General features: G+C 41.0%; 1 protein-coding gene across 4 annotated transcripts in view; it reads right to left on the reverse strand.

Annotated features, from left to right (window-relative positions):
• Positions 1-715: 715 nt before the first annotated feature.
• Positions 716-27,308, reverse strand: part of ARHGAP25 (Rho GTPase activating protein 25) — a 214,183-nt gene continuing 187,590 nt past the window's right edge. For all 4 annotated transcript variants that reach the window (XM_073622031.1, XM_073622033.1, XM_073622032.1 and 1 more), the window contains 5 exons: positions 19,290-19,363; positions 14,405-14,526; positions 13,640-13,839; positions 10,586-11,136; positions 716-2,766 (listed from right to left, as the gene is read on the reverse strand). In XM_073622031.1, the coding sequence (XP_073478132.1) occupies positions 2,559-2,766; positions 10,586-11,136; positions 13,640-13,839; positions 14,405-14,526; positions 19,290-19,363 (1,155 nt within the window). In that variant the 3' untranslated portion in view covers positions 716-2,558. The remainder of the gene's footprint in view (positions 2,767-10,585; positions 11,137-13,639; positions 13,840-14,404; positions 14,527-19,289; positions 19,364-27,308) is intronic.

Consider the following 27,308-nt stretch of genomic DNA (forward strand, 5'->3'; position numbering starts at 1 on the left):
AGTAAATTAGGTAAATCTTCACTTTGCAAAGAATACTCAATCACATGCAAGGGAAAAAAAAACAGCATTTTTGCTTGCACATGATTGGATGATGGAAGTCAGCAGAACTCCCGATCATTTACTAAGCTCTGGAGCAACTGCTCTTGCAGAGTGCAACTATACTTTGCAAAGTGCACAGTCTATTTGCCTTTAGTAAACAAACCCTTGTGCTCCTTTGTTGTAACATAAATCGTGATGCCACGCACGTGTTTGTGCAGGTGGCAGAGCTATGTAATCTGAGGACTAAAAGCATACAACTGCAAATCCTTTAGCAGGTAAAACAGTTCCCATAAACAGTATGTATTTCATTAGGATCAGATCGCATTTTAAGTCAAATTACTGCATAAAATCAGTTAATTTCAAGGGGTTCACATATTTTTGCTTGTCGCTGTATGAATTTCATGTGATTGATATCTGCTTGGAGATCAGCTTTAAAGAGTGGTAAAAGAACAATTAAGATCCTGCTGTCACTGCTGATCTACTACACAGGCATACCCCACTTTTAAGTACGCAATGGGGTTTATTTACTAAAGCTGGAAAGTGCAAAATCAGGCTCACTTCTGCATAGAAACTAATGAGCTTCTAGGTTTTATTACCAAAGCTTAATTGAACAAGCGAAGGTTAGAAACTTGTTGGTTTCTATGCAGAAGTGAGCTTGATTTTGCACTTTCCAGCTTTAGTAAATAAACCCTATTGTGTACTTAAAAGTGGGGTATGCCTGTATTACTTTGAACACATATCTGCATGACCGTGCATTGCAGCATTTAAAGCTTTTACAGTTTCCTGCAGTTTTTGTTCATCCAGCTCACAACATAAAAAACTCGTTTTTTATTCAACTTATGTCTTCACAAACCCATAGAGCGCTGCTTTGTAGCTTTTTTTCTTGCAGAGGAACAGCAACAGCTGTCAGATTTTGAACACTCTGGAGCTGATTTACTAAAACTGGAGAGTGCAAAATCTGGTGCAGCTGTGCATGGTAGCCAACCAGCTTCTAACTTCAGCTTGTTCAATTAAGCTTTGACAAAAATCCTGGAAGCTGATTGGTTTCTATGCACAGCTGCAACAAATTTTGCATTTTCCAGTTTTAGTAAATCAACCCCTCTATGTTCTAGCACCAAGCATAGGACAGCAGGCCAGAGGGCAGGCAAAGTGGAATGTGATATAGAAAATGGAACAGGCCAGGATAATGGTTGCTACTGGATGGGAGCAGATTATCTACCAGCAACCTGCCAAGTTACCGCCTACAGATCCACTACTGGGAACTCTGAGGTAAGTATAATATTTAGGTGCATTGTACAGTGTGCCGAGTGTACTGGGGTGCATGCTGTTGACTGAAGTTGGGTCCATTGTGTATCGTGTCAAGTTTATTGGGAGCATGCTGCAGAGTACTGAATGTGTCAATGTGCGGTGTGCAGAGTGTAACAAAAAGCATGGTGCAGTGTGCAAAGTGTGTCATGGTGGGGATGTCACAAGTGTACTGGGGTACATGATGTGGTGTGCTAAGTATATTTGTCATGTATGCTGGCTTGCTGACTGCATTGGGTTGCATGTTGCAGTATGCTGTGTGTGACTGTATTTTGGGTGTATAGTGCAGTGTAGTCAGTGTATTGTGGGTAATACTTAAAACACATCCACGTTTTGCCTAAAAGTGCCTGTGCATGCTTTTGACCTCACTTTTTTACATTGGCTTTAGGCTTCTCGTTGTGTAGAGACACACCTTCTACCTTGTACAGAATTTCAGTGATTTTAGCTCAGGAACCCCATTTTGTTGAAACCAGGACCTAACAAAGTTCATACTTAAATGAGCTGTGATAGCTCACATTTGTATTGCTTTCAGTAAGTTCTCATTCAGTGAAATGATATTTGATTAAGAATTGATAGTAGACTCTCCTTTGCAGAAATAAATATTAGGCATTGCCAAAACACCAATAATCTGAAAGCTGTGGATGAAACCAGAAAGGCTGCTATATCTGACCACACATGCGGGCTTACACAAGTTCCTCTGAGATGCTCCGCCTCAGTTCCTTCATTTCTTTTATTAAAATTTTAAACATCATTGCAGCCACTACAGAGTTTGTAGTTGGCTCCCTGAGGACCCAGTACAAACACCATTGGTAAATAGAAGTCAGGAAAGTTTAGTTTTGTGAACACATGCAGAATTGTGTATGTTAAAGGCATTGACCCTTTTTCACTGCAAGTCCAGCACTTTGGATGCTATTTACCCTATGGGCAAAGTAGATACGGTAAGTGCAAAGGGCAGCACTGTGCTAAGGTGCAAAAAAAAAAAGTTTTTCAGTCTTTTACAAAATGTATTTTTGTACTAAAAATAAAAAAAGCATTCAAGGCAGTAGATAATTTGGATGTGTGCAATGTCACTGGGCTTAGAAGTACAGCAGCTCTTGGCAGTCATCCCGCAGTGTTTATCCACAATTCTCCACCATAAGCTGCTTCTTAGTCACAGTCCCTTACAGGGTACAGATTGCTCTATCATCTTTTCTCTCATAGTAACTATGTATCGACTATGGCTTGTTTCCAGCTTGGCTCATTGCCCTCACAAAGCCTTGGATCTCCTGTTCCAAATGTTTGTTCCTCTTCTCTGCGTCATCTCGTGATCGCTCCATGTTTTGCAAGGTAATTTCTAGAGCCTTCCGTTGATTTTTTTCTTTTTCTAGATCTTCATTCAATTTCACTACTTTTTTCCATACGTCAAAGTTTTCTTTCTCTATGCTACGAAGAGATATATATGAAAACAAAAGAAAATGATTTATTTTTTTTATGCACATCTGTTTACCCAAGACCTTTTTGTATGTTTACTAGGTTTCACTAAGGAATTCACTTGGTAACATTTGTGCTAGATATAAACACAATTGCTGTTCGTTCACAACAAATTGCTAAAGGGAGAAGTGAGGAAAGGAGGTAATTAGTGATCTGAGTTTAAATACCGTATATACTCAAGTATAGGTCGATCCGAATATAAGCCGAGGCCCCTAATTTACCACAAAAAACTGGGAAAACTTATACTTGAGTATAAGCCAAGGGTGAGAAATGCAGCAGCTACTGTAAGTGGAAAAGAGGGTCAACAATGCCCATCTGCAGCTGCATGCCTCCCTGTGTCCTGTGCATACCTCACTGTGTCCTGTGCATGCCTCCCTTTGTCCTGTGCATGCTTCCCTGTGTCCTGTGCATGCCGCCCTGTGTCCTGTGCATGCCGCCCTGTGTCCTGTGCATGCCGTCCTGTGTCCTGTGCATGCCTCCCTGTGTCCTGTGTATGCCTCCCTGCGTCCTGTGTATGCCTCCCTGTGTCCTGTGTATGCCTCCCTGTGTTCTGTGCATGCCTCCATGTGGCAATCTGCAGCCTCCATGTGCCGATCTGCAGCCACCACTGCACCGATCAGTGTGTCATATCATAAAAACATACGGCGGCCATTCCAGTGTTCAAAAGCCACGCCTCCTCCTCGTCTGTGATAGGGAGAACACTCAATTTCCCAGCAGTCAGTGTTCAGCCTATCATGGACATCCGCTCATCCTCATACCATGGATGAGAGGATGTCCGTGATAGGCTGAACACTGACTGCTGGAAAATTGAGTGTTCTGCCTATCACAGACGAAGAGAAGGCGCGGCTTTTGAACAGTGTAATGGCCGTCGTATGTTTTTATGACACGCTGGCCGCCACTGTCTGCATGACACACTGATCAGGTAGGCAGACAGTGGTGACTCCAGTATAAGCCGAGGGGGGCACTTTCAGCCTAAAAAAAATGGCTTATACTAGAGTATATAATCTATAATCTATACATTTTCATGTCAAACATTCACTGTGATTAAGCCCCTATTTGGTGAAACATTAGAGAGGAGGCCAGTCCAGAGCTAAGGGGACGGATGAGGAAGGAGTGACCACAGTATCTACTGCTTATGCTAGAGCAGGGGTCTCAAACTGGCGGCCCTCCAGCTGTTGCAAAACTATAAGTTCCATGAGGCATTGCAAGGCGGACAGTTACAAGCATGACTCTCACAGGCAGAGGCATGGTGGGACCCCTGTGCTAGAGAATCTCTGTACCCTATGATAAACCTGTCCAGTTTATTGTTGAATCTGAAGGCCAGAAGGTCCTGACAATGACAGAATGTGCTGTAGGGGCCTGGAGTGGAACAGGGCAAATGGGATTGCCTCACCCTGAGGCACTCATACTGAAGCAAAGAGTTGGGCAACTCATGGACTGAAGAGTACAATTCTGTCAGGGGAGTGTGAAGTTTCTCCTCATGAAGAAAAACTCTGACTTGAGCTACATCTAAGACTAGACCCAGCAATGAACTGTTTCTAATGCTGATTTCTCAAGGTTCAGGAACCATCTGAACTTGCACAAAGTCTAGACGGTCAGGAAAAATGTGTTCTTCATAGTTAGCCAGGTTGAAAAAAGACACAAGTCCATCAAGTTCAACCATAAAAATAAATCAATAAAAAATAATATCAAACAGACCCATATACCCAATCCTTTACCCACAGTTGATCCAGAGGAAGGTGAAAAACCCCAGCAAAGCGTGATCCAATTTGCTACAGCAGGGGGAAAAAATTCCTTCCTGACCCCCAAGAGACAGTCAGATTTTCCCTGGATCAACTTTACCTTTTGTGTGCATTTAGGAAAGATTCCAGGCCTTTCTTAAAGCAATCTACTGAGCTGGCCAGAACAACCTCTGGAGGGAGTCTATTCCACATTTTCACAGCTGTTACTGTGAAGAAACCTTTCCGTATTTGGAGATAAAAACTCTTTTCCTCTAGGCTAAAGAGTGCCCCCCCCCCCCTTGTCCTCTGTGTTGACCGTAAAGTGAATAACTCAACACCAAGTTCACTATATGGACCTCTTATATATTTATACATGGTGATCCCCCCTAATCTCCTTTTCTCAAGAGAGAATAAATTCAGTTCCTCTAATCTTTACTCATAGCTGAGCTCCTCCATGCTTCTTATCAATTTGGTTGCCCTTCTCTGCACTTTCTCCAGTTCCCGGATATTCTTTTTGAGAACTGGTACCCAAAACTGAACTGCATATTCCAGATGAGGTCTTACTAATGATTTGTACAGGGGCAAAATAATATCTCTCTCTCTGGAGTCCATACCTCTGTTAATACAAGAAATAACTTTGCTCGCTTTGGAAACTGCAGCTTGGCATTGCATGTTATTATTGAGTTTATGATCTACCAAAACCCCAGATCCTTCTCCACTACAGATTCCCCCAGTTGTACTCTCCCTAGTATGTATGATGCATGCATATTCTTACCCCCAAGTGCATAGCTTTACATTAATCAACATTAAACCTCATCTGCCACATCGTCGCCCAATTAGACAGTGCATTGAGGTTGGCTTGTAAATTGGAGACATCCTGTAAGGACGTTATTCCACTGCATAGTTTGGTGTCATCTGCAAAGGCTGAAATGGTACTTTTAATCCCAGACCCTTATAAAGATATTAACCTCTTAAGGACCGAGCCTCTTTCTGAGATTTGTTGTTTACAAGCCTGTCCTATTCCTGGTACACGTCATAGTTCTAAGCGTAGTTACAAAGTTAGATTTAAAAGACACAAGTCCAACCAATAGAAAAAAAACAAAATAAACACAAGAAATTCTCCATATACAGAATCCTATACCCACAGTTGATCCATAGGAAGGCAAAAAACACCTTCTCCACCATTGACTCCCCCAGCTGTTCTCCCCCTAGTATGTATGATGCATGCTGGTTTCTAGCCCCCAAGTGCATAACTTTACATTTATCAACATTAAACCTCATCTGCTACATAGTTGCCCAATTAAATAGAGCATTAAGGTTGGCTTGTAAGTTGGAGACATCCTGAAAGGATGTTATTTCACTGCAGAGCTTGGTGTCATCTACAAAGACTGTAATGGTTCTTTTATTCCCAGACCCTATATCATTTATAAAATGTATTAAAAAATTAAGGGTCCCAACACTGAACCTTGGGGTACACCACTGATAACCTTAGACCATTCAGAGTAAGAATCATTAACCACTACTCTCTTTTTGCCAGTTTTCTATCCATTTACAAACTGATATTTCCAAGCCTGTAGACTTTACCTTACACATTAGCCATGTGTGGGGAACTGTGTCAAACGCTTTTGCAAAATCCAAGTATACCACGTCCACAGCCACCCCTCTGTCCAAGGTTTTACTTACCTCTTCAAAAAAGAAATCAGATTTGTTCTTCAGAACCTATGCTTACCATGTCCTCATTAGGTGACCATCCATATTTCCCACAATGCAATTACCCTGAGAGCACAAAAAGGCTAGTACTGGATCCAGTACTTTGGTGAACACCCGAAGTACAGAAGATAGGCAGCATGGAAGGTCCAGAAAGATACCTGGTGGATTCCATGCAGAGTTTCCAGGCCTTAATATTTAGAACCTTGAGATCCAAGATGGAGTGAATTCCCACTTTTGGCTTAGAAACTTTCAAACAGGTTGGCGCAGAACCCCTGCAACCAGTCTGCCACAGGGACAGGGGAAATGATACCCTATTCCTGAAAACTCACTGGGAATGTATGCAAACCTACTAATCTGTGCAGTGACACAGACAGGTTGGAAATGATAAACTAGGAAGGGAGCTGGTATAGCCCTTGAACACCTCCCACACCCAAGCATCTGAGATGCAAGCTTTCCAAGTGTCCACAAAGTCTGAGAGACATCCTTCCACTTTGGAAAATGGGGGAGCACCCACATATGGGCTTCTCTGAGGGTTGGGAAGACTTGGTGTTTTAAAGCTTGCAGTTAAACAGGGGAGCCAGACTTGGCTCATAAATAGAATCATATTTCAATCAATCAGAATATGAGATTACATGTGGAAACACAGACACAATTGATAATTTACAATTGTAAGTTACGATTATATATTAACTGTCAACAAAATGCACTTCTGTGTGTGGCTTATCGTCCATATGGGTTGTTAACTATAGATTGATTCTTCAGAAGACATTGGTCAGAAAATAAATTGATCAAAGTATTTGTGGTTTATGGCCACCATTAGTGTCAGATGCAATTGTTTTTGCATATAGAAAATTTCCAACATGCCCCAAAACCCTCTTTTGGATTTGCACTGTTATCCTTTCTATGAAGTAAATAAAATGAACTTGTCAATGTGTATAAGGCTAAGTTAGAAGAATATGACAGCTAGTGCTGATAGTCTCAGTAAGACATCACCCAGTCTATGGTCACCCTAATTTGCTGAGATTCAAGGCCAAGAATTTGACCACAATAGAGTACACTTCACTGATCAGCACTACCATCTTCCCCTGGACGGGAGTAACTTGTAAACTATGGGAAGGGCAGTAAACAGTTTCAAAATGTACTGATTTCAGAGTGCTGGTAAAATTAAACAGTTTCTTTAGGATCTAAACAAGGCATAAACAGTGTTTTTTGCTTCTAGCACAATAGATTGGTACCTGACAAAAGAAGGAGGAATATTATCCAGAACACACTATAAGATCTTCAATAAAGCTCAAAGCCTTATTTATCAGCTCATCGTACTACAGGGTTCTCATAAAGCAGCAGAGAAATACACAAACTGCTAAATACAATCATATGAGTACTCAGGGATTTTCTTTTCTCAGAAAATAGGTACAGTTTTCCTCTCACAAGTCATCCCTTGTCTCCGCCCCATACCCACCTCTGAGCACCGACTCTTTGTTCCACCCCTACCCATCTCCCAGTACCACCCCATATAGAGAATACAGAACCAAATATCATTTTGTGCAATTTGTATGGAAATTGTTAATGATAACAAGAAAAGCAGAAAAATACATCTCCTGCAGCCAGCAACAATAGATTCCTCCCAGCAACAACTGACCCCCCCCAGCAACATAAGACCCCCTCAGCAACAATAGACCTCTCCATCAAAAATAGAGCCTCCCCCCACAGCAATAGACCATCCTGTACACCCCACCACACCTTGCCATTACATACATTCAGTGCTGGAGGTGCCAGAATGGCATTCCCCTGCATTCTAGCTGAAAATAAAGCCCTGTGACTCCTTAAGGCTAAGTTCACACTGGCATTAAAAGCAGGCATTTGAGGGACGTTAAAAACACAAATGATATAATGAAGAGCACACAGTGCTGTTCACATTATCAAAATATGACGTGTTAGTGTTGCTTCGAAATAGAGGCCTCATGTTGAGTCAGGAAGCATTTGAAGCCTTTCAAGGCCTCCCATTCAAGTCTATGATATCACTATGCAAATGCTCTGGCAGGCATTTGCGGCGCAATTGTGGTGTGGTTTGATTATTTCCTGTAATGTCACTTCCCATTTATATATAGGTGATTGTGGAGAGGTTTTAACATGCCTTATTGCTCATCAAACGCTTCAAAACTGTGCATAGGGCGTTTAGGGAGTGTTTTTAACTCGTCATTAACACTTGTAAAAAGTCGAGTGTGAACAAGCCCTTAAACTATCTTAACTCACTTTACTAAAGCTATAGTGAGAAAAACATGAGGATCACCACTGCAGATCTCCTGCAAACCAGGGGCAGATCCAGGGGGGGGGGCAACGGGTCAATTGCCCCCTCCGAGAATGCTGGGGAGAGGGCAGGCAGCTGGGTCCGCGGGAGAGAGAGAGCGGATGGCCGGGCGGGTGACAGTCTGAGACTGACTGTCAGTCTCAGACTATCACCAGCCCCCCCGGCCGTCCGCTCTCTCACCCGCCCACTGTCACTGGCGGGTGAGAGAGCGGACGGCCGGGGGCTGGTGACAGTCTAAGCCTGACCGTGGGGTGGGCGGATGAGAGCGGACGGCCGGGCTGGCCGCTGGTGACATTTAGAGAGCGGCCGGGCTGCTGGCCAATCAGGGAGCCGGCGGGAGGGGGAGCAGAGAGATGACATCATCTCTCACCACCCGCCCTGCATCCCTGCAGTTCCGCCCTCACTGTGCAGGTAGCTACGGGCAGCAGAGAGATTACATCATCTCTCTGCTGCCTGACTGGTAATCTGCTGCCTCACCCTCTGGGATACAGAAAGTGACAATTGTAGCTGTAGCAGGCAAGTGACAATCTTCATCTGGTGGCAGGCGACATGGCAAGTGACAATCCGCAATGTGTGGCATATGACGTGACAATCCGCATTTGGTGGCAAGGTGACGTGGCAAGTGACAATCTTCATCTGGTGGCAGGCGACATGGCAAGTGACAATCCGCAATGTGTGGCAGGCGACATGACAATCCGCATCTGGTGGCAGGTGACGTGGCAAGTGACAATCCGCATCTGGTGGCAGGTGACGTGGCAAGTGACAAACTGCATCTGGTGGCAGGTGACGTGGCAAGTGACAATCCGCATCTGGTGGCAGGTGACGTGGCAAGTGACAAACCGCATCTGGTGGCAGGTGACGTGGCAAGTGACAATTGTAGCAGGCAAGTGACAATCTGCATCTGGGGGCAGGTGACATGGAAAGTGACAATCCGCAATGTGTGACAGGGGATGTGGCAAGTGACAATCCGCAATGTGTGGCAGGTGACGTGGCAAGGTGACAATCTGTATCTGGTGGCAGGCAATGTGGCAAGTGACAATTGTAGCAGGAAAGTGACAATCCACATCTGGGGGCAGGTGACATGGCAAGTGACAATCTGCAACGTGTGGCAGGTGAAGTGGCAAGTGACAATCTGCAACGTGTGGCAGGTGAAGTGGCAAGTGACAATCCGCATCTGGTGGCAGGCAACATGGCAAGTGACACGCTTGGGGCTCCCACTGATTCTGCATTATAGTGAGTTGAACTATTTCATTTTATATAACAATGTAATAATAGAAAAAATGCGCTTCAATCATCCTGACACCATAACAACCATGGTGCTGTGATGATTGAAGCGCCAACACCATCCATTTCCCTGATAAATTCCCCCCAAAAAACGTATTTTCTGGCAGTGCCCCTCCTGAGACTAGACTCTGGATCCGCACCTGCTGCAAACGCTAGGTGACTGCTTATTGTGCTGACTCGAAACAGGAATGCAGATCAGGAAAGTCAGAGAACAATCAGAACTCCTGATCTGCATTCTTGTTTTGACTACATGAATAAAAGTACATGATTTAAACCACTTTTGAAGGCATATATATTCTTATACTATATTAAAGCAGAGCGCCAGACTCCTTCATAAAAAATTAAAAATCAGCAGCTACAAATAGCCGGTTCCCTACTGCGCATGCGTGAAGCTCGCTGCACTTTGTGAATGGCCCATCAGGGGAGGAAGGAGAAGGGGGCTGAACTTCTGGATGACTTTGCCGTGGTGAAGTCACCAAGATGTGGGAGCAGGTACCTGTCAAAGTCAGGCAAACTAACAGAGCTTCCCCTTTTGGGTGGAGCTCTACTTTAAGACACTGAATTCCTTTTATTGTTTTTAAAATGCAGTGATATCCATGCTTTGCGCACAAAATAATTGAGTCACACATAACTTCAGATATAATAGATTCTAATTGCTATTGTTAAAGTGTAAACTGCAATTCACATTCACAAAGAGAAGCTTATTTACTTATTTACTTGACTAGTAAATGAAAACCATCATCATTACCTTTTCACCCTTTCCTCAAGTTGTTTGTTGTAAATTTTCATTTCTTCTAATTCACTGGCCAACAAGCCACAAGTGTTGCCTTCTGTTTTCTCTGTAACAAGACAATCTACACCATTTCTAAGGAGGCCAGGACTAAGTTTATCACTTTCTTTACTTCCCTTGCTTACAGGACATTCAGTAGCAGGACAATATGGTTTGCTGCTTCCAATGCCACTTTGAGGTATAGGGACATTATCATAGGTTGATGTACGTTGCTGGGAGATTTCCTCTGAAAGGGTCCTCTTGTGGTGAGGATATGACATTAAAGATGACTTTCCATTTGGAGATGACCAAAAATCACTGCTGAATAGGTCTGTTTTGTTAAAAGTGCTGGTACTGATGTCATCTTGTTGTTTGGGCATGTTAAAGTTTGTAATAGGCAGAGTTTGGGTTCGTTTTCTAGGAGCTGTAATCCATGATTCTGAGTTGTCTGTTTGTAAGGAGTAATAGTCTTCATTAAGTGACATACTATCTTCAGAAGTAGAGGAGCCACGAGAATCACTTGGGTATTTCTACAAAACAACAAATAGTGTAAGCATTAAAAATGTAGTCTTAATTATAAAATAATCTTGTAAAAATGAAAGGATGACTCCATTGAGACCAAACATTCATGGTTGGATTGAAGGTCAAGTGTTCATGAATAGTGTCTTCTGGCTGTAGAGATTTTTGCTGTTCTCCTAACCATTACCATTTCTAATCTTTCCTAATTCAGAGTACAGTTTGTAAAGTGCAGTTCTCTATTTACAGTATTGGTTTGCATATTAACTACAGTTTAAAGGATAAGTTCACCATTTGCAGTCCACTCTCTCTGGCAGCTCAGCATTCTGCTAGAGTAATTTGGAGCAGACTATGCTTGTGCAGGGGTAGGAAATTATGCCAAAAGTGCTTATTCTGGAGTTTCCAGCAATGCAAATCCAAAGCTGGGTGCATCCTGTCATCTGCAGGAGGGATAGGGGAGAATAATAATATAAGCATCTGAAAAAGTAAGTATTTGCTTGCAAAATGAAACACAGCATTTTCACATATAAGGGACATAGGGACATTTTTGGGAAAAGTAAGTAAAGGTGATTTAACCCTTTAACTTTATCTACTAATTTTCTAATAATAATAATATTTAACATGACCCATATTTAGCAGCCAGGTTGGTAAAATATTAGTCAAGTGGCAACCTTGGCAGTAACCTATAGCACCTAAAGACTTCCTCTTTCACTAATCTGACTTTAGTAATGCTTTGCAAGATAAATATAATAATTGGGACATATTAAAATGCTCCCCCAGTCTTTTTATTATAAATTAAAAAATATACAACTTGTCTCATCCAATATTGGATTGAATCAGACATGTTGTATATACCTTTTATTTATTGTTTATAATAAAAATGACCACTCTTAAAGAGGAACTTAGAAATTCGTAATAATGGCAATCTACAAACATCCAATTATAGATAATTGCAAGCTTTTTAATCTTTGTATATCTTATTTTTCTTTTCCTCCCTATTTCAAGTGCCTTTACATCCTATAACTCTGAGTTCTGTCTCCTGGAACATGCAAAGGCGCATATCATCTGAGGGGGAAAACACTGGTGATGCAGCCTTCCCATGATGCATCTGTAAGGTCATGGTTACATCACCAGTGCCTCACTCAACTAGGAAGTGGAAAACAGTAGTAATTAAAAGAAAAAACATTTTGGTTGACTAATGAATGTAAGATGATTTCACATCAGCGTTTCAGAGTTACAGGCTGATGTAGTTTTTAGTGAAAGAGGGGAATGGAAAGCTTTAATACCTTAGTACCCCGAATGTCCCATCTACTATATCTATTATGTTTTTTGGGATGATGGTACCTATATATTAATACTAATAGAGGTAATATACTAATATAGGTATCCCATCTACTGAATGTCATTTACATTTCAGTAATGGTTTGGGTTACTGCACTTTGCAAATTGCAAATGAATTTTGCACTGCCTTACATAAAATGTACTTGTACTCACATGACGTTAAGTAAATTGCCAGCAGAAAATGCAGGCACCTTTAAGTGTCTGCATATCTTTTGTTGTTTTCCCGAGTACCCCATAGTCCTAAATCTGCATGCAAATACTTCTGCAAGTACTGACTTTGCGAACTTATGTTGTGCTCCCTCTTGACTTTTGAGTCTAACTATTAGACAGTGGGGCAGATCTACTAAAACTGGAGCACTCAGAAACTGGTGCAGCTGTGCGTGGTAGCCAATCAGCTTCCAACTTCAGCTTGTTCAATTAAGCTTTGAAAATAAAACCTAGAAGCTGATTGGAGCATGCAAAATCTGGTGCATCTCTGAATAGAAACCAATTTTAGTAAATCACCCCTAATGGATTCACCCATTACAAAGATAGGCTACCTAAAATGTCCAGAAGGCAAAAGGGGGGGTGGTGTCTGGATTTTAATTTAGGTTATGACTTTCGTATTTGAGTGCACCAGGTTTCAAGGTTCATGAGGCACTCTTATGCCCCGTACACACGGTTGGATTTTCCGATGGAAAATGTCTGATCGGAGCGTGTTGTCGGAAATTCCGACCGTGTGTGGGCTCCATCGGACATTTTCCATCGGATTTTCCGACACACAAAGTTGGAGAGCAGGAGATAAAATTTTCCGACAACAAAATCCGTTGTCGGAAATTCCGATCGAGTGTACACAAATCCGACGGACAAAGTGCCACGCATGCTCAGAATAAATAAAGAGATGAAAGCTATTGGCCACTGCCCCATTTATAGTCCTGACGTACGTGTTTTACGTCACCGCGTTCAGAACGATCGGATTTTCCGACAACTTTGTGTGACCGTGTGTATGCAAGACAAGTTTGAGCCAACATCCGTCGGAAAAAATCCTAGGATTTTGTTGTCGAAATGTCCGAACAAAGTCCGACCGTGTGTACGGGGCATAAGAGTTATGAAAAGCTCTGTACAGTCACCTCTATTTCTTTGAGTGAGTAAAGATTTATTTAAAAAAACAGACTTTACTGCACCAAACACTTTTACCCCATGAGATTTAGGCGGATCTCCTGAAGGTGAAAAACTTTCTTCTGCTGCATCCCAGCCTACTGAACTGCGTGGCAGCTGTCCCATTTTAAAATCTTTACTTTGTGATGCAGGTTCTGGAGTCTGATCATTGGTTTTAGGAAAGAACTTTTCATGTTGGCTGATCATGACTGTCATCAGCTTCTGGATCTGAGGAGCTCCTGCAAGGAGGAATAACACATCACCAGGAAACTTACTGGGCATCGTGAAAAGAAAAGTTTAAATATAAAGCACAGTGCATTGCTTGACTATCACTAGGTGGAGACCATCCAAGTATAGTCACACGTACTACACAACACAAAAGAAACCTATGATAGAAAATACATCTGGTGTATTGGACAAAAACTGGATGGAGTCCTAACTAAAAAGGGGAAAAAATATTTACAGTGCTAAAAATGTTACAATATTTATACTATATTTATTCTGGAAAATATACTGTATTTAAAGATGAAGTTATATTTTTAAAAATCAAGTGCTAATGGACTATTTACACCAATGTGCTTTGCTTCGAGTTCAGATTGCAACAAGGTAGACTCAATGATGTTGTTGATAGCAGTAAGTCTCATTTACTGATGTACTTTTGCTGCTCATAGTAGCCAAATGCAAACAATGTCCTGTGTGCCGGTGCTATAATACACTAAACTACTACACAAGGGTCTATTCTGCAGTATACCGTTTGGAATAAACTACTTTAGAAAACAATATTGAAAAATTAGGGAAGGTTACCTCTCATTAGGGCCACTGGCTCCTCTGTCTTTGGTTTCAGAAGGTTGACACCAATCACCATAGCTAAATTCTCTACACTCATTTTGTTTACACTGGAATTTTTTTGTACTTCGTAAAGAAATCTGCAATAGTAAAATGAATGAATGCAGAAATATAAATGCAAACACATGACAACATTTGAAACTGTATAAAAAGTAGAAATGTTTTTAGGGAATGAAAAAGCATAATGTTGTATATGTTGTAAAAGAACAGAGAAGAAAGTACAGATTATCATCTCATAAGCCTTTGTACCTATTACTTTTTTTTATTTAAGGTATTAACAGGGACAAGCTGAAGATAAATAAAAACAATTGCACCCTCACTGCCATAAGTTATCATGTTTTAAAGTGATTGTAAATCTTTTTTTTTTAAATAATAAACATGCTATACTTATATTATCTTTGCACAGATCAGCCTCGATCCTCCTCTTCTGGGGTCTCCCATCGGCGATCCTGGGATTGAGCACAGGTATATCTTTCCCACCCATCAGCAATCCTGTCTCTTCGGCAAGAATCCCCACGAGAAGCCACTTCCTCATGCAGGCTCAATCCCAAGCCATGCTGCCTTTATCTTTAGACACAGACAGCGCGGGCTGTCCCCCTGCTCCCTCATCACAGGATTTGATTGACAGCATGGTTCCCACTGCTATAAATCTTCCCTGTGAAGAGGGAGAGAGAGGAGAGAACCCTGCTCTCAGGCAAAGAGGTGGATTCAGATTCAGTTCAGGTAATAGGGAGCAGGGGGGATCCTGTGATACAGAAGATTTTTACCTTAATGCAGAGAATGCATCGAGGTAAAAAAAACGTAAGTCTTTAGAACCACTTTACGTGAAAAACAGCATCAATTAACCTAGAGCAGTGGTTCTCATCCTGGGGGTCCAATGACGATTTGGCAGGGGTCACCAAATCCTGGGCTGTTTCTGAAGCCTGCACCGCTCTCCCAGCCTCTTTGCAGACACCCAGCTGGGTTGTTCCTGAAGCCTACTCAGCCTCTTCGCTGCTGCCCATTCAGTTCACGGGATGGCTGGGGGGCAGAGACTAGAGATCAGCTGACTGGAGAGGAATGTGAAGTGGGAGAGGCTGGAGGAGACCCTATCTCCTGATTTTGGCATTGGTGTCACTGCTGTGAGACACCACAGAGCTGGAGACGCAGTGAAGCTGGAGACACAATGAGTAACACTACCTGTGACTAGAGTTGCCATTAAAAGTCCCTACTACAGTTTTCAGATCAGCAGATGACCTTGATCAAGAGCACCTAAGTAGGCTGATCAGAACTCCCCCCAGCACTGCCACTGATCTCACCCCCCACCAACACTGCCACTTATCCCATTCTCCCCACCCCCCACCAAGGAGTAAGAGAAGAAATAAAAATAGAGAATACATGGAAGGGACAGGAAAAGAGGAGGAGGAACAAAGAAAAAGTGAGAGAAAGAATAATAGAAAGAACAAAAAAGACGACTAGAGAAGGATGAGGGGAAAAAAACAAGAAATTAGGATAGAGAGATAAAAGGGAAAGAAAGGAGAACAAAGAGAAAGAGTGGTACATCCTAGAATGTACCATAAGGGGTTTAATACTGTACGAGTGGAAGGGTCTCAGGGAGCGCTAAATGTCCATGGGTTAGGGGCGCAAATTAATTGTCTTGCATTAGGTGCTGACAACCCACGCTATGAAATTAATTTTACTGTTAGGGGTCCCCACAACTTGGGAAATTTTATCAAGGGGTCACGGCACTAGAGAGGTTGAGAACCACTGACCTAGAGCCATCCCCAGTCCTTAAAGTATATGTAAATCCTAAGAAAGAATTTATTTTTTCTGCTCCCCTTTGGTCTGGTCCCCATTAACCACTTAAGCACCCGGCCATAGTAATATGACCTCCACAGATGGGATCTCCCATCCTGGGTGGACGTCATATGACGGCATGGGATTCCCAGCCATCTAGGGGGCGTGTGCGCGCCCGCCGCGTTGCTTGGGACCCGGTGCGTGTGCCCGGCGGCCGCGATGTCCGCCGAGCACCCGCGATTGCCCGTTAACCAGGCCGGACCGTGGATCTGTGTGTGTAAACACACAGATCCACGTCCTGTCAGTTGTGAGGAGACCGATCTGTGTTCCCAGTACAGCGGAACACGGATCGGTCTCCTCCCCTTGTACGTCCCCGCCCCCTACAGTTAGAAACACTCCCTTATGAAGCATATTTAACCCCTTGTGTCCCCCTAGTGGTTAACCCCTTCACTGCCTGTCACATTTACACAGTAATCAATGCAATTTTATAGCATTGATCGCTGTATAAATGTGAATGGTCCCAAAAATGTGTCAAAAGTGTCCGATGTGTCCGCCATAATGTCGCAGTCATGAAAAAAAATCACGATCGCCGCTATTACTAGTAAAAAAAAAATAAATAAATATTTTTTTTTTTTAAAAATGCCATAAATCTATCCCGTATTGTGTAGACGCTATAACTTTTGCGCAAACCAATCAATATACTCTTATTGCGATTTTTTTATCAAAAATATGAAGAAGAATACGTAACGGCCGAAACTGAGGAAAAAATTTATTTTTTATTAAAAAAATTGGGATATTTATTATAGCAAAAAGTAAAAAATATTGTGTTTTTTTCAAAATTGTCGCTCTTCTTTTGTTTATAGCGCAAAAAATAAAAACCGCAGAGGTGATCAAATACCACCAAAAGAAAGCTCTATTTGTGGGGAAAAAAGGACGTCAATTTTTTTTGGGTACAACGTCGCACGACCGCGCAATTGTCATTTAAAGTGCGACAGCGCTGAAAAATAAAATTGGCCTGGGAAGGAAGGGGGTGAAAATGCCCAGTATTGAACCGGTTAAAAATGTTTTTGTTTGATAAGTGCAAAAAAATATCTGTTAGTTTTGCCATAACTCTTGTGAGTTGATAACTTCCCATGCTGTCTGTCTGTGTACAAGGAGGAGTTATGGAAATGAGGAGGACAGAGGAAATAAAGAGAGGTCTGTGTTCTCTATATGCATCAAAAAAGTGAACAGGGCTGATAACATGTGCCTAGAAGTTCAGAGCTATGTTGTCAAGTCAAAAAGAAAGGTAGGTAGGAGGGACAGGGCGATTAAATAAATCATTACAACCCTACAATACAATAGTGGTATTCCCCCTATAAAATTGTCCTGCACCAATTTCATGATAATAATATGACAGTTTTATTTACAGTCCCAACACATGACAGATTCATGTAGTTCCAATTTGTGTTACCCTCTCAGTGCTGTCATTATGGGTGTGACAAATTCAGTAAGAATTACTTCCAGTTTGTGGATGATGAAACTGGAGGTATTTAACACCAGTTCAAAATTCAGCCCAAGACTGTCCTTGGAGCTAAGCCTGATGTGGATGCTGAGAAACAATTCCCCATCAGGTTCACCTTCCTTGTGATTGACAGTGGAATGCAGTGGGTGGATTCCATAGCCGCTATTAGGCTGCCCGCTCAACAATTCAACTCCACAGTCATTGCACCTATTGGATAGGCAAAACCTGATTAGGAACTCTCAGAGAATAGCTCTCTATCAGGTCTGCCTTGCCGGTGATTGATAGAGGACACCATTATGCAGATTTCATAGCCAATATTTGTCAAAATGGCGGCTATGGAATTTACTCATTGCTGTTTGCTGTTAAGGACAAGCAAGAAGGACCTGATACTAGTGGTGGTATTAGTCTCTCAGAGTTCCCCATGAGGCTCCACTTACCCCACAACAAAATCCCTCTGCCATGTGCCTGTATGTATGATGGGCACAGTAGCCAGGCAGGGAACTCAGTCTTACTGAGCTGAACCAAGCAAAGAAGTGTCCATTATGAACACTCCAAACTCAGTGCCAGCCTCCATGAGACAGATTCATAAACCTAACGTATGGGACAATCAGCGCAAACGGTTATAAAAGCATAAATGAATGCAAGCTGAACACTTTAGGTAATCACATATGCCTAAAAACGTATACTAAAAAAGTAGGGGTAAGTGCAGCGCACATAATGATAAACTAAAATATATAAAAAGTCCAATGCACATCCAGGATGTATTCCTGTCAGATGTCCTTATAGCAAAAGAACGATGTGTTGGCTCCAGTGATGTAATCAGTCATAATCAACTTCACCCAGATAAACCAAAAATGCGCTTACCAGATTCTGTGGACCTCTGCGGAACAGAAGGTTAAACTCACATGTGTCCCCGCAGGGATGAAGGTAATTCCTGGTGTCGTCTTTAGAGTCCTCAGTGGAACCTGATGATTCAGACACTCACGGCCCACTGTTCTGTCTCCAAGGCCTGTCCGACCTGTCAGCACCATGCCACTGAGGACTCTAAAGACGACATCAGGAATTACCTTCATCCCTGCGGGGACACATGTGAGTTTGACCTTCTGTTCCGCAGAAGTCCACAGAATCTGATAAGTGCATTTTTGGTTTATCTGGGTGAAGTTGATTATGACTGATTATATCAATGGAGCCAACACATCGTTCTTTTGCTACAAGGACATCTGACAGGAATGCATCCTGGATGTGTATTGGACTTTTTATATGTTTCAGTTTATCATTATTTGCGCTGCACTTACCCCTACTTTTTTAGATTCATAAACCTGTTTCTGAAAAGTACATAAATCTCTCACAAGCACCAACAGTGCAGTGGTGTGGAGACCCAACAGTATTCTAAAAAGTGTCATTGACAATCTACAGTTATTTTTCTGTGCTTGCTGTGTGTTTAAAAGGATAGAACATGGAAAAATGTGCATGTATTACTTTGCTGTATTCTGTCAATCCCCATTAATGAGGTGACTAATTTTAGTTACAAAATAATGATATGAAGTGTTGTTAAGACATTACCTGCAAATAAAGCAAAGAAGGTTGTAATTATCTTTAGGAAGAAGCATTATTTGTTTTCTAAGTTCTTCATGACCCTGTAAGCAGCAAATTTAAAAAGGATATAAAATTACAGAATAAAACTTTTTTATTAGGTTGTAAGCAAATGCTTAACAGAGCAATAAATTCAGCAGTAAAGAAATAATTATTTGAAAAAGACAAGCAATATAATAATATATTCAAATTTCATATGAAAGTAGGCAAGTGAAACCATATCTTTTTTTTTTTTAAAGATGGATTCATGAAAACATTTCCATCGGTATTAATACAGTAAGATCATATATATAGTGTAAGTATCGTAATAAATTTAAAAAAAATTATGTTTAGGGAGGAATATAATGAGAATAGCGACAATTCAACTTATTTTTAAGTATATATAATATAAAAAAGTAAGAACAAAAATAGAAAGAGGAAAAAAAAGGCAATGAAAAAGAGAAATTAGAAAAGTATAGGATTAGAAGAAAGAAAGGAAAAAAAACGATATACATATCAGTGTTCTCCCAGCCAAAATAAAAAAAAAAAGATACAGATTATTTTAAATTGTTCTCAAAGAATCAGGAATCATGGAAAGGAGAGCTATTTCAGGTTGTTCAGGCCATTGTTTATTAGTAAAAGGATATAGAATTAATAGAAATAGTGAATAGTCCATCATGTTTAATCCATTTGAAAACTGTGGCAGAACTCCACAGACTTTTTTCTAGTTCAGCTTTACAGCTTCCTGTGTCTCCTGCCTGATCATTGGACATTGGGATCGCTTTGTTTTTTTTAAATTTCAATTTATTACCCAATTTGCACATTGAAAGTAGAGAGGTGACACAAGAAGCTTTGCAACTGAACTAGGAAATAGAATGCCCAATCTTTGGAAATGCAGAATGTAAATCATAAATCATTTAGCAGCAAAGGGCTTGTATACACGGATGTCTGCATCAGAACTTCTTTCATATCCACTTAAATGTGTATGTAAACCCTAATAATGAACTTCTCCTATTTGCTGCTCTTCTGTCTGTTACATACCTTTTGTAAGCATTTAGCTATGTTTGTTTAATAAATGCAACAAAAGATAAAATACATGTTGATTATCTAAATAACTTAGAACTGCCTGTTATCTCAAGGAGTCTATCTAGCCCTCCTAGTCTTGAACTACAAATTGATTTGTGTCTATATTATAGAGATCCGAGAGAAGGAGGGTTTGAGTACTTAAAGCGGAGTTCCAGTCACCTCTGGAAAGAAAAAAAAGTCAGCAGCTACAAAAACTGTAGCTGCTGACTTTTAAAACAGCCACTCACCTGTTCCACGATCCAGGGGTGTGCTCACCCCAGTCGGTCTCACCCGCTGTCTTCGGTCCTCGGTGCCGGTATCTTCACTATGGTCATTCGGCTGTGACAGCTTGTGGCTTTGCAGCCGGGTGCCCACTGCGCATGCGCGAGTCGCACTGCGCATCGTGAATGGTGGATGCAGTCTTCTGGACTGCAGGGGGAAGGGAGGAGAACTTCAGATTCCAAAAGGAATGGAACAGAAGTGGGAAGCCGGTACCTGTCATAATCAGGTACCTGCTCCCCCTCCCGGCTCCTCAAAAGTGACAATTGGGCAATTGTTCAAGAGGAGCGGGGAACATGTCTTTAAAGCAGGGCTTCTCCTTTTGGGTGGAAAAGAAAACTGAGCAGGGCTGACACCATTCAGTCCACAACAATGTTGTATTTTGTCAGCCTACTCCAGGATTTAGGAGTTGAGTGAATTTCTGGCAAATGAACAGGTATTTTTTCTGTACATGCAAGGTCTTTAACCCCTTCCTGTCACATACAGTGTACACATATATGTAATCTCACAGAAGTGGGTCTTTTTCTGTGTGGCTGCATAAATGTGCTACTGTGTTTGTGCTGGGAGCATGAAATAAACTAAATTATGAAAGCAACTAATATTAAATGGTGTTAAAGGAAACCTATGGTGACAGATACACTTTCATTTTATAACATTAGCATTGTAAATACCAATGCAAACAATAGTTATTTTTGACACTCCAATATGTTTACTTGAAAAATCGCCTTCCATGACGTTGTTCTGCCTGTCGACTGCTCATCTCTTCCAACAATTTCCTGGATCCCCTGCATGCTTTGCAGCTTCTCCTCTGCTGTTTAGTTTTAATTTCTAAGGACTACATATCCCATGGTACATGGTGCTGCCTGCAAGCAGTGATTCCTGTACTGACTCTGCTTCCTGAAACTCCTCCTTTCAGCACATCTGTAGTTCAGAAGGCATGCTCTCTGAATTGTGTGATACAGCAGTGCCTAATCACAAGGCTTATTAAATATGTGTGTGCATTTGTGGCCATGCACCAGGAACCCACATGAATGTTACATTGGGAGCAGTGGCTGTGTCTGTGCAGCCGCTGCATTCTAATTGACAGCAATAGGGCTGCCCGCACAGTAATGCATGGAATACCTGTGCATCCCCATGCAAGTACACCATGGAACAGCGTAGATAGCGTCCAAACGTGTAGTTTATTGCATGATCACAACACACAGAGAGTGCAACGTTTCGGAGTCACGCAGGACCCCCTCGTCAGGCATGTGATAAATGTGAAAAAACTGTGAAAATTATATAAAGAAACATCAACCAATCGGAAGAAGAGAAAAGGAAAAAAACAAAAGACTCCTCCCACCCCCAGACTGGTGTGACGTCATAAATCCCGCCAAAAAGGCACTAACAAAAGTTTAAAAGCATTTTTTTCTAAATGGAAGAAGAGTAAATGACAAGGAGGGTACAGAAAAAAGTAATGTGAAACTGTCATCATGGTACCTCCTCGGCGATGCTGTAACCATTGTGGGGATGGAGCAGTTGTTAGGGAACATCAGGCTGCAGTGCACAATCCAGTAACAAATCAGCGCCGGTGCTGGGATCGGATGCTGTGGGACGAAATTCCAATGTTAAACATAGGACGCGCTTGCGTCATGCAGCGGTAGCCGGGGCAACAGGAGACGCTAAGGTCTCTGGCATAACAGCGTGTGAGGGAGGAAACAGCGGCCGCCGACCGCGCATGAGCCGATCGTAGCTGGGCAACGGAGGACGCTGCTGTGCTGGGGCCGCCGATGTCATGGAAACGAGTGACGTCGGCGGGCCCCGCCCTCCAGCTGGGATATGTCAAAACCACGGGAGGTGAGTGAGTAGGGTGAAGTGAAAATGCAAGAAGTGAGAACAAAATAGAGGAGAAAGAGTGGGAAGAGAGAAGAAAAGTAACTGGAAACAAAGAGTTTAAACAGAAGAGGCAAAAGTGACAGACAGAGTACAACAAGGAAAATTGATACTCAGAGAGGATGTTGCTGAAGTGCAGATGGGAAGAAGAAAAAGAAATAAAGAGAATGATGAAATAAAAAATAATAAATAATAAAAAAAATAAAAAAAAATAAAAAAATAATAAAAAATAAATAAATAGAAAAGATAGAAAAAATATATATAGAAAAAAAAATAATAATAATAAAAATAAAAATAAAAGAAAAAGAAAAAAGACAAAAGAAAGAAGAAAAAAGAAAAAAAGGAGAAAGAAAAATGAAACTAAAAATCGATAATAAAAGTAAAAATAGAAAAGAATAAATGGGAAGATAAAGAAAAAAAGTAAGTAAAAAATAATAATAGAAATGAAGGAAATGGAGAAATGCAGAAAGAGATAGAGAAGAAAGGAAAACTGATAAAAGAAAAAAAGAAGGAAAGAAAAAAGAAAAAGGAAAGAGAAACAAAAAGAAATATATACATGAAGATAAGAGTGAAATGCAAAAATGAGAAAAAGTTGAGGTGGAGAAACAAAACCGGAAAAGAAACGAAAAAAACGAAAAAAGAAAACAAAAACCGCGAAAACGAAAAACCGAATGAGGAAAAAAAATCGAGGGGCAAGGGGCGAAGAAGGGGGAAAGGAAAGCCATGATGACATTTACGGAGAACCTGAAAGGCTAAATACAAAGAAAATTTAAAGTAAATGTATTTCAGGGAAAATTATAGGTGAGGAGGTCACCACATGTGACCTTCATGTCATCACCGAGATAATCAAAAAGAAAGAAAGAGGGGGGAAAAAAGGATCATATGGTCAAAAAGAAAAAAGGAAAAAAAAGAAAAAAAAGAAAAAAAGGTTCGATCATCGTTCGAAAACACGTACACAAGCCTTTTATCTCTCATTCAAGAAGCATGTGAATGATAGGTTGAGGATATAAACACAGTAGTCAGTGTTGCAGTTCAGGTACTCACTTATGCGAAAGCGGTTACCCCTATGGGGGTGCATAAAATGTTCGCCGCATATAAGGGAATTGCAAACGTTGCAATTGTGGCATTTGTAGCAGCCAGTCTTCTGGGAAATTCGTGGTATGGTTTTAGCGTATTTGTGCCTAGTATCCGCTTGTACGAGGAAGTCACGAAGGGTTTTGCTGCATCTACGTGTGATTAGGGGCATCATTTTAAGTTCATGTGCCAATGCGTTGTCGGCACGTAGAATATGTAAGTTTCTTGTCATGGCCCGTTTGATATGGTCAGATTCACGGTTGAATGTATGTATGAACAGAGGTCGATCGGAAGGCCTAGAGGGCCCGGTGCGGGTGGTCTTTATCTTGGTTAATGCCTGGTTAAGGACCTCTCTGAGATACCCCCTTTCCAGAAACTTGTGGTACATCTCGTTCAGCTGCTTCAGTTTGTCATCCTCATCAGAACAGATCCGTGATACCCTCATGAACTGGGATATCGGCAGACTATCTAAAAGATGTTTGGGATGTGCGCTTTGATAATGCAGAAGTGTGTTTCTGTCAGTGGGTTTTGTGAAGAGAGATGTAACCAGAGAGCCATGAGAATTAGTGATCAATACATCCAAGAATGAAATATTGCATGGTGAGATTTCGGGTGTAAACACTACCCCTGTAAAGATGCTGTTCAAGAAATCAACAAAGTCAAAGAATTGGACGTCCCCCCCGGTCCAAATAAAAAAAATGTCATCAATATACCTAAACCAACATTTGATATGGTTGGTGAAGGCATCGGATGGATAAATGTAAAGTTCCTCTAGTAGGCCGCTGTTTCCTCCCTCACACGCTGTTATGCCAGAGACCTCAGCGTCTCCTGTTGCCCCGGCTACCGCTGCATGACGCAAGTGCGTCCTATGTTTAACATTGGAATCTCGTCCCGCAGCATCCGATCCCAGCACCGACGCTGATTTGTTACCGGATTGTGCACTGCAGCCTGATGTTCCCTAACAACTGCTCCATCCCCACAATGGTTACAGCATCGCCGAGGAGGTACCATGATGACAGTTTCACATTACTTTTTTCTGTACCCTCCTTGTCATTTACTCTTCTTCCATTTAGAAAAAAATGCTTTTAAACTTTTGTTAGTGCCTTTTTGGCGGGATTTATGACGTCACACCAGTCTGGGGGTGGGAGGAGTCTTTTGTTTTTTTCCTTTTCTCTTCTTCCGATTGGTTGATGTTTCTTTATATAATTTTCACAGTTTTTTCACATTTATCACATGCCTGACGAGGGGGTCCTGCGTGACTCCGAAACGTTGCACTCTCTGTGTGTTGTGATCATGCAATAAACTACACATTTGGACGCTATCTACGCTGTTCCATGGTGTGCTGGCAAATATTTCCATTTTGACTTGAACCAGTATCCAGCTGGTTGTTGCTGCAGCACCCATATTTCATGAGCTTATCCAGGAAAGTGTGCGATGGGAATATGAAGTACTCCCCATGCAAGTAAACACGGCTGTCATGCAGGGCACAGATTTATACGCCATAAGTGAATGAGGCCTTTTCCACCATCTCATCAGGATCCATCACTGTTTTATCAACTCTCATCATTTGAGACTTATGAATAGCATGCTTCAATGATTTTTGCGGGTGACTTTGATACCTTTTTAATGAATTCCTGACAGTTGAATTAACAATAAGATCACTCTTCAAAGTATCACCAACTCTATATACTAGTTTGTCAAGGAAGCAGCCTCATGTTCACTTCAATGCTTAGAGAGTTTGATACCTGGATATTTTTCATTCAATCCTTGTTTAAAGGATAATAGGGTTGAATTTCGCCCCACCCACAGCAAAAAATATCATCAATGTATCTTAATCCAAAATTTAGCAAGTTTATGAAGCATTTATATATTTCCATAAATAAATTTGCATAGGAGGGGGACACCAATATTATGATTCTCTCAATAATATTGTTTAATTTAGTTTAATAATATATCTTTTTCTTCTTTTTTCCCTCTTGTTTTCTCCTTTTTATGTATTTTTGAGAAATAACGGGTTTCATGTTGTGTTTGTGTATACATTAAATTGATGTTACTCATGTGAACAACATCCAAGTGTGATCAGCTACATGGATACATAGATATGATATTGTGGGGTCTATGAATAATAATTTTTTGATGGGTGAAATGATCCACTGTTTCCTATCAAGTCCAACACCTCTACGGGTGTTAGCTCCTCCCATGATGTGTTTCAAAATTGGATGCTGCATTATACTTTACGCAGACTCTGGTTATTTACTGATTTCTGTGACTATTTAAGATTGTTTGGAAGTTGTGATGCTTATATGTCATGCTTTGAAGAAATTTACATTTTACCTTGTCAATGCCTTATTTTCTCCCTAATAAAAAGTTAAATGGATGGTACATTGTTTATAGTAAGAAAGTCATCCAAGCCATATTTTAATTTAGTTATTATTATAACTTTTAATTATATCTATCACTTCATTTCCAAGTCTGACCTCCCTTACAGTCCTTTAGTCTAGTTGGATCTTAGAAGTAAATGTGTATTTGTTCCAGGCTAAATTGTGGGATATGACTATTAAGAAGGGCTGTGATTCCTTAAATAGATGTCCTTGTATAGAGGTGTAAAGTTAATTAAAACATATTTTGGATGACCACAACTTCAGACACTTTATTGCATTCTGTATTTTTTGCCCCAGTAAATTTGCAACATATTATAAGCTATTATTCTTGATTCATCAGGGAGAAAAAAGCTTAGATTTCAAGCGGAAGTAAACCCATCCATAAAACAGGTACCTTTCCGGCACGTGCCAGAAATGTAACACTCCCATTGGTTGTGCTCTCAACCAAACTGTCAAACCATCCAATGGCTGGTGTCATAACGGATCACATGTGCAGCATCATGGCAGTTGTAGATTAAACAGAGGCCAAGATGGCCGCTTCCTTGGCTGAAAACGATAGGAGGGTTTACTTCCTCTTTCAGTGAGTTTCAGTTTTATGCCAGTGTTGTATTTGTTTTATTTATTAGTAATATGAACAAATTGTAAAGATATACAGGACTTTCAATAGCACCAAAATTTAACACAAATAATCAATACAAATGCAATATTTTATTTAGGAGTCAATAAATAATATTCTTATTAAAACAATCTATGTGATGGATTGCGTGCCTGTTCATAAACCACCCAATATCAAAGAGGCCTTGGTTTGTTGCAATCACGCTATAATATTTTTTTTGATCTTACTATGACCCTCCATCTCTTGTGGGTTCATATGTTTTTATTTCCTGTGAAGGTGTTTGGGGCCATGTGTGGGCGCTGTATGGGTGTGTGCTTCTGTTTGCATTGACAATACTCTCTCCCCCATCTCCCGATGAAGCAGAGTTTATCTTAGAATTGCATTGACAAAAAATCTTCACCATTATGAATGGACTGTACAATTTTGTAAACCCTGTAATAAAATGGATCATGCAATTTATGTGTTGGAGATATCATTCATTCAAACTAGCACACAATGCATCCTATTGTTTTTTTTTGTAAGAATTTTTTGACTGTTAAAATGTTGAACTTTTGCTGATTTTTTTTATATGTGCTATATTTGATGGCATTGAAAGTCCTGTGTATCTTTTCAATTTTTTCATATTGGCTTGCTTGGCATGATGCCACCCCTACTTGAATGAGTTGTGTCTGAATCTTCTGAAATGTTTTATTTATAACGCTAATGAAATTTGAGTGTTCCAGG

This window comes from Aquarana catesbeiana, linkage group LG03 (assembly GCF_042186555.1).
Source record: "Aquarana catesbeiana isolate 2022-GZ linkage group LG03, ASM4218655v1, whole genome shotgun sequence".
NCBI lineage: Eukaryota > Metazoa > Chordata > Amphibia > Anura > Ranidae > Aquarana > Aquarana catesbeiana.